The sequence below is a fragment of the Diabrotica undecimpunctata genome, chromosome 2 (assembly GCF_040954645.1).
Source record: "Diabrotica undecimpunctata isolate CICGRU chromosome 2, icDiaUnde3, whole genome shotgun sequence".
NCBI lineage: Eukaryota > Metazoa > Arthropoda > Insecta > Coleoptera > Chrysomelidae > Diabrotica > Diabrotica undecimpunctata.
Window position 1 is genome coordinate 156383174 of NC_092804.1, and position 8524 is coordinate 156391697.

An 8524-nucleotide genomic window follows, 5' to 3' on the forward strand; every position below is an offset into this window, starting at 1 on the left:
TAAATCAAATCAAGAATTGGACAAGTAAGATATGCATTTACCAAAAGAGAAATATGATCTGTAATACAATTTGTCTATCGGATTAAGAATTAGAATTTTGAGATGTTACGTGTTCTATGTGCTGTATGGAGTGGAGGCATGGACGCTAAAGAAACAGATGTGTGCTTACAGAAGAATGCTTAGAATATGCTGGGAGGACAGAGTTACAAACGACGTAGTATTGGAAAGAATAAGACAAAAAGAAGTCTTAAACACTATCAAGATCAGAAAGCTGTAATATTTGAGCCGTGTTATGTGACGTCGACGCTACGAACTTGCAGGGGAAAATACAGGACGAAGAGCCGAGGTAAAAGACCCGTTTTCTGGCTAAACAATCTAAGAACGTGGTTTAACTGCGGTTCTACAGAATTTTTCAGAGCAGAGGCATCGAAGATTCGAATCGTCATGATGGTTACCAACCTTCTGTCATGTACAGGGGAGATAGCATGTAAAGAAGAATATTTATATCATGTGTTGTTTGAACGGTCCAGATATATATCTCGGTGTTTCGCTACAATAATATGCAGCATTTTCAGACGAAGGATATACTTTTGGTCACACTGTAACTCAATGTAGGCAAAGGAGAAACCATGAATATGATTACTCCCAGCAGTGTGGTAGAAATTAACTCATGTGTTGTTTACATACTTAATAATCCTGGAAGTTCAATTTTACGAAAACATTTTGTGGATTGGGAATTATTAGTTTACGGTTGTTGTAGCGCTTAAACTTACAGAGACTTCTTCGACTAATGAAGATTCATATTAAGGAAATATATAGCTTAGGAGATATTGTGGAAAAGACCTTTGTGTATCGACCTTGACCGCAACAGACCTAAGTAGTATTATGAGATTACGCAGAGCGTTCTTCATCATCCAGGAACCCGGTTTCCTTCTATTTTCCCCTTAATAATTACATGTAGTAGTTCATATTTCGGTTATCTCATCACGTGAACAAAGTTCTCGTATTTCTTCTTTTTCCCTTCTTTATCATGCTAAAGATGATAAAGAAGGGAAAAAGGATCAATCTTCCTGGAGAAGTCCTTATTGATCCTTAACGGAGTAGTTTTCCGTTACTTTCTCCATCTCCATACAGTTGAACTTACACGCAGTTTCGATCACCTTTATATAAAAGATTTATCCTTTAAATAGAAGAAACTCCAACCTGGAGTATTCTGTGCTCTTAGCGTCTCGTTCACCCTAGGCCGTTGGCTTACAAAAAGGACATAACTTATACCGGTAATCGTTCTGGATACTCCTCTATACTTCGTCTAAAAGCCAGGGTTTCATCTCTGCCAAAATAGCCGTTTAGAATATTTTCCTTCTCCCCGTTCATCGCTGTTGCGGCCTTCATCTGTCATCCTAGTTAAGGGGTCATTACAGGATGCTATAAGGTAGGTAGCGAAACGCTAGTTTTTCTAAAGGTATTACTCCTCTGTCACTCCTCACTTGAACAGGTTTAACACTGGCTGCATTCGGTGCATGGCTATGCAATTCACCCCACAACCACTGCAGGTACAGTTAAACGGGGACTGGTTCCTTAAAAGTTTAAATGGATATTGTAGATTTAACATTTAGAATGGTCACATCTACTGTTCGATATCCTCTGTCCTAATCTATTTCTTCTGTATTTGTGACATTTAATTCAAAGTTAATTATTTAAAGTATAATTCATCTACAAAAACTGATTAAGAAAGAAAAAGTTGGTTTTAGTTGGTTAACTGTACATCTTCTAAAGTCTATCTTTGTTCTGTAATAAAATCTTTATTATAGCATTTTTAAAACCTTCAGAGCTCCTTCTTGTTAGTTGGAGCCCATTGGATCACATATAATATATTTTTGTTTATTTGACTTTTCGGAAGAATGGAATATTCCGAAAAGTTTCTTAGAATTTTTAACGTTTGCCAGATTAATATATATTTTTACTTACAAGTTTAAGTAAATAAGCATAAAAGTATATTTCATGTTCAAATAAAAAATTTCCAAACGTTTCTTCATGATCTTTTAATTAGACTATTGTAATGCTGGTTGTCTAATGCATTGGAGCATCATCATTTTGTCTCTCATAGGACCACAGATCACGAGGTTATTAGTGGTCTGTGCATAGGACTTTTTATCCGCCGCCATGTTTTTCGTACAGACAGATTTGACAACGTCAGGCGTTTATAAATTTATAAAGAAATATTTAATAAATAAATATTTTTTATTTAATAAAAAAATAACACTCCTTATAAATAAATAAAGGCTTTAGAAAATTTATAAAATGTATTGTCTTTAAATGATTTAGCCTTTATCAATCTTAACATATTCCATAACAACACCGCTTCGTTGTAGCTTTTCGTACAGGTATCATATTAATAATCGATTAAAAACATTTATTTGCTAATTGTGGCACTTTATTTTTTCAATAACTAGACTCTCTTTGGTATTTTATATTAATTATTTATATTACTAATACCATTCTAATACTAATCTAACCCTAAAATGTTTGTTCGAAAAAAATGGCTGACACTATTTTGTCATGAAAAGTCCTATTGACTTGACAGTTAAATGTCATATAAACTAAGAATATGTCAATGTGTTAAAATTTAACTGTCAGATAGAAATTAATATTACAATTTTTACTACATATGGGAAAGTAGTGTAAATATATCTATTTCAGAATTTTTTAAAAGAATGGCGTTATCAGAAACAGAAAAGAAATCTGATAAAAAGGAAAAACCGTTGACCAAAGTAATTATTCGTCGTTTACCTCCTACGATTGAACAGGAAACTTTTATAAAACAAGTATCCCCAATTCCTGACTATAGTTACATTTATACCGTGAATGGTGACTTTAGTTTGGGAGAAAACGCATTTTCTAGAGTCTATATTAATTTTGTGCATCACGACGATGTGTATAGCTTTAAAGAAAGATTTGACAATTATGTGTTTCTTGATGCTAAAGGTAGCGAATATCCATGTGTGGTCGAATTTGCTCCTTTTCAGAAGATTCCTAAGAAACGTGGGAAAACAAGAATGGATCCAAAAGCTGGTAGCATCGAGTCAGATCCCTATTATCTAGATTTTTTAGAAAATTTACAGAAACCACAAGAGGTAGATGAGAAACCTGAGTATACTCTTCAATTAACAAGCTCAAGTGAGAATAAAAATGATGTTACAACGCCACTGCTTGAGTATATTAAGAGTAAAAGGGCACAACGAATGAGAATCAGAGAAGTTAGAAGGGAAGAAAGGAAACGAAGGGAATTTGATAAAAGGAGAGAACACTTTGATGATAGAGATAATAGAGATAAAAAGAAAATTTCTGATGAAAAATCACCTACAAAGAAATCACATTCTAAATCAGAAAATCCAAAAGCGGAAAAGACTGAACCTGAGGTAATTATTTTTGCCTTTTTTCTCTATTTATTATTAATATGATTATCATCATGATATGTTTTACTCATTGCTACAGATCTTATCCTCTTCATGTCTGAACTTTGTCAAATTTGGTTGTTAAGTTTATTGGCTTGATAATACTAGCTTTACTGCAATTCTTGATAACTATTAGAAATTCACATCCACCATTTTTACTCTGTTTTTATTTTAGGCATCTGCAGTGGAAAAGCCTGAAAAAGAAGAAAGGTACTATGAAAAATCGTATTACAAGAATAAAGACAGAAGATACGATGATAGAAGATTTGAAGATAGACGTAAGGAACCAAAACCAAGGTATCCCAGAAAGGAATATCCTGACTATAAGAGTGATGAACGTAAGGAGAAAAAATATGAGTACAGCAAAAAGGAACATGAACCAAAAACATATCCTAAAAAAGTTAAAAAGTATAGTGAAAAAAGAGAAGAACGAAAATTAGAAGCACAAAAAGCAGTGCAAAAGAAAGTAGATGATGCAAAAGTAGAAGACAAGAAAACTGATGATAGTAGCAATAAAAGTACTGAGCATAGTAGCAGTAATAATAAAGCCAGTGAAAAAGTTCCTAAACCCGAAACACCTACTAAGGAGAAAAATGATGATCAATCAAAATCTAGTGAAGAGAATACAACTGTCAAAGATGAAAGAGACAACAAAAAGAAAGAAAGAGAATCAAGTTTTAATGAGAAGGATGACCACCAAAAAGGTGATTCACCTAATCAAAGAAGAATTAGAAATAAAGACAGACCTACAATAGCTATTTATAGACCAGGAATGCTCTCAAAACGAAAACAAAATGAGGGAGATACTATAGAAAGTAAGGAAAAATCTGATGAGAAATAATTTTGCTTTAATATTTTTTATTGTGATTGCTAATTAATAAAAGTTGAGCTTTTTTACAAAGCATTTAACTATATACTTATTTATTTATAATATGATATCCTTTTATCTTACAAACTACAAAAATTATTGAAATAGTATTAGAATCATTTTCCAAAACAACACAACTACTGAAGAAGAACAAAATAAGAATAAATATTAACCTGAAATATCAAAAATCTTTAAAGATCAAATAATCAATATTTGAAAGTACATATGTGAAAAATAAAAAAAAACTGAATAACTGTTAGCTTAATTTGAGTGTAAAGGACAGAAAAAAATGATGAAATATCAGAGATATTCAAAACAGTCTGGGATGAAGAATAACTAAAGAATAATGTACTGTGTTGGTATTATATTTTATAGTCAAAGAGGGAACAAGGTAAAAAATTACAGATTTCATGTTAAAAATATAAGATATTTATTTATTATGGGTAAAACCCCATTAACGGTTACTGTCAATATCAGTTTGTACTAGATACATTATGAACTAGCAATAAACAAAAAAATGTTATTACTAATTTTCATCTAAAACTAAAAGTAAAATAAGAGCAATAAGAAGCAGAGGATAGTACAAGAAAAGCCATAGTTAATTTGATGGAATGGGATAGAACATTAAACACCATCCAGTCTACTGTTGCTGATAAAAATGCTTTAGTGCTCCAGCAGATTACAACCTATTTCATGGTTTACCAAACTATAAACAAAGGTATGAGCTGGTTAACTTTTTGTATCTGATAGTGTCATGTTGATATTTGGGAATCTGTTAAATCCGCACATATTTATGATTTTCAATAGCAGCATCAAGCTTAAATGCACAGTACTGTAAGAATTTTGCCAAATCTTCTCTTAAGTAGAGACATGTCCTTTGTGATGGGTGATTAACATCTCTACATTGAACATGCCCAAAGGATCTTAACTTATGCTATCTTATTTTGGCATCAATTACATTCGTGGTAATTGGAATTCGTTGTTCTTGTTTAGTTTTAAATGTCCAATATTCTATTCCATATATCATCCGAGTCTTTTGGAGTATTTTAGAATTTTCGCTTCAGTTTCTTTGGAATCTTTCTATGACGCACCATACCACTCGCTTACTTCCACTTCATCCATCCAATCCTAATTCTACTGCATTCATCTTTGTCTATTTCCCCATTACTCTGTAATACTGATCCTATGTACTTAACACTTACTTTTCACAATCATTTCATCATCCAAAGTTATCGTTTTATATGTAGTAAATCCATCTTTAAATGAACATTCCATACACTCTATTTTCGTTATCAAGTTTCAAACCATTTTTTCAAACCACCAGGGAATGTAATTTCGCTGTTATCTGATCCAACACTAATGAGAATAAATAATGAGTAAGTACAAGAGCAATTGAAAGATTTTGAGAAAAGATTATCAGAAAAATACTGGAACCAAAGAGGGAAAACGAAGGGGATGCAAGACAATGGATGAATCACGAAATACAAGAATGGATGGGTAAAGAGAACATAGTTAAAGCAATAAAAGCACAAAGAATTAGATGGTGTGGACACATAATGAGAAGAGAGAATAGCAATTCGTTAAAAGTTAGAATGGAATGGTTAAAAGAACCAGAGGCAGACCTAAACTGAGATGGAGACAACAAGTGGAAGAAGACTTATGGAGTATGGAAATTAGAAATACAGAAAGGACAATCAAAGAGAGAGAAGAATGGGGAAAAGTAGTGGAAACAGCGAAGTCACACAAGAAACTGTAAAACCAAACCCAGAATGGGATGATCCCCCACACAAAAAGGATCTTCAAGAGAAAACAGCTTCAGCTTCTTCGGGAGCGTATAGCTTGTATATATATACATATACAATATTAAGAGTGTATAACTCAATATCTGTACCAAACTTAATATGTAGGTAAGTGAAACATCAGCGAACAGTACAACAGAAAACACGCTAAAATCGATAAATATGAAGCAGCTGACAGAAATAATGGAAAAAAATTGAAGCTGATTGAATTGATTGAATAGAATAGGGGAAACCGGGGGAATACCGCGCACGGGGGAATATCGCGCATCAGGATCTTGGCAACACTGCGTAAGTATTGCAACATTCAACACAGTGTGCCGTATCGTATTTGTTAGCCGACCACATGTTTGTAATATTTGTAGCATTCGTAGTATTGGTTTAGAGAAGGTCACAGATTGTTTGTTTTTCAAGACTTTGATGTAATTTTCGACTTATCTTTAACAAGCGGTAAGTGCTTTTATTATTAATTTTTATTAGAACTATTCAGTGATTATTTTGCTTTATATGTATATATAATTTCACGTACAAAAATAATGCATTTTATTTAGTCATTAACGAACAGTGATAAGTTAAGTTAGGTTACTCACTTAGGGGGAATACCGCGCAGCTGTGTTGGGGTAATTTCATGCTGCGCGGTATTATCCCGTGTAATTTTTGCTGATATAGTGTTTTTATTGCAAAACTAGGTCAATCATTCAATATTCCAGAATCCACTCTACGTGACAAACTAAAGTCCAATAGCCATAAAAAAATAAAACTTGGCAGGAAACCAATTTTTAATGATGAACAGGAATCCACCATAGCCAACCATGTTAAAAAGTTGGCGAATATGTTTTTGGAGTCACACCATCAGAACTAAGGCGTTTAGCATACCAGTTTGCTGAAGAGTATAAAATAAAACACCGTTTCGACTCGATAAAGAAGATCGCTGGTGAAGATTGGTTAGAACTCTTTTTAAAGCGTCATTCAGACATTAGTGTTAGGAAACCAGAAGGTACCAGTCAAAACTGCATTTCTGCATTCAATAAAGATGAGGTTGAACGATTTTTTAATAATCTGCTCACAGTTATGGAAAAGTTCAAATTTCCTGAGAGTGGAATTTTTAATGTAGATGAAATGGGCATTTCTACGGTCCAGAAACCATAAAAAAATTTGGCACCAAAAGGTCAAAAACAGGTACGATCCGAAATATGTTGGGAAAGAGGGAAAAATGTTACCATAGTATGCGCTGTAAATGTTTGAGGACAGTTTGTCTCCCCTATGTTCATATTCCCTCGAATACGTATGAATCCATAATTAATAAGAGGAGGCCCAATTGGAGCAATCTACAGATGTTCAAAAAACGGTTGGATAATTGAAGAGTTATTTTTTCGGCTGGATAAAACATTTTGTCAGCATATAAAGGCCTCGAAAGAAGATCCAGTGCATCTCATATTGGATAACCATGGGAGTCACATTTCTTTGGAGATTTATACTTACTGCAGATCACACGGAATTGTTATGGTTTAACTTCCCCCTCATACCTCACACAGGCTTCAACCTCTTGACCTACTAGTGCGACTTGTATCTGAGAACTCATACTCATGAAAAGATCACACATTTTGAACTTGCTTTCATTTTTAACAGAGCATACCTAAGAGTTGCCACGATGGACAAAGGAATATCCGGGTTCCGTGCTGCTGGAATATGGCCCACAGATCCTAATAAATTCTCTGAAGATGATTTCAGCTTAATAGATCACACTGAAGTTTCAGATATGCACGTTGTAATGAACTTAGAAAACAACGTTACCAATGATAACAGGGCCCTTGATCAGTCGAGATGTGACGAAACTCTGCAGAGAACTCCACCTAGAAATACCGAACCCCAACCGGGACCATCGAGATGTGATGAAACTATACACAAGACTCCATCTTACAATGCCAAATTGAAATCAAACCAGCAAGCTGCACCCCAGCCTGGAACGTCAGGAAATATTAAAACTCAGTCTAGTATACCGATTGAAAAGCTAGCTCCTCTTCCTTCCAAATTTATAAAGAAAAGTTCCAAATCACGTGCAAAACAACACTCAGAAATTTTCACTTCCACGCCACTAAAAACGCAATTAGAAATAAAACAAGAAAAGAGAAAAATTAAGAAAAAAGCTGAAGAGGCCAAAAAAAATGAAACCAATTAAAAAACGGCAGGAACCGTAGGAAAACTGGCTACTAAAGCAAGGAAACGACCTGTACACAAGAAAGCTGGAGTTAGAAACTTACATTTTGATGATGCTGAGTCTAAAAGTTATGATGAGAGTATGCTTTGTGATGATGATGAATGAGATGATGTAGATCTAACATTAGAAAATGAGGAGTGTTTGGTGTGCGGTGAATTCGGACGAGACAAAGAAATTTGGTACTGTA

The 8524-nt window shown here is 33.9% G+C and overlaps 1 protein-coding gene across 1 annotated transcript; it reads left to right on the top strand.

Annotated features, from left to right (window-relative positions):
• The first annotated feature begins 2589 nt into the window (after positions 1 to 2589).
• Positions 2590 to 4369, top strand: Upf3 (UPF3 regulator of nonsense mediated mRNA decay). The gene is made up of 2 exons (XM_072523830.1): positions 2590 to 3419; positions 3631 to 4369. Exons 1-2 carry the CDS (start codon positions 2715 to 2717, stop codon positions 4294 to 4296), a joined length of 1371 nt encoding a protein of 456 aa, XP_072379931.1. The 5' UTR covers positions 2590 to 2714; the 3' UTR covers positions 4297 to 4369.
• Positions 4370 to 8524: the final 4155 nt, after the last annotated feature.

Bases quoted from the DNA above. Each gene is read 5' to 3' on its own strand.
- Upf3 (XM_072523830.1), top strand. From the start codon at position 2,715: ATGGCGTTATCAGAAACAGAAAAGAAATCTGATAAAAAGGAAAAACCG. The intron at 3,420-3,630 runs GTAATTATTTTT...TTTTTATTTTAG, and splicing joins CGGAAAAGACTGAACCTGAG to GCATCTGCAGTGGAAAAGCC.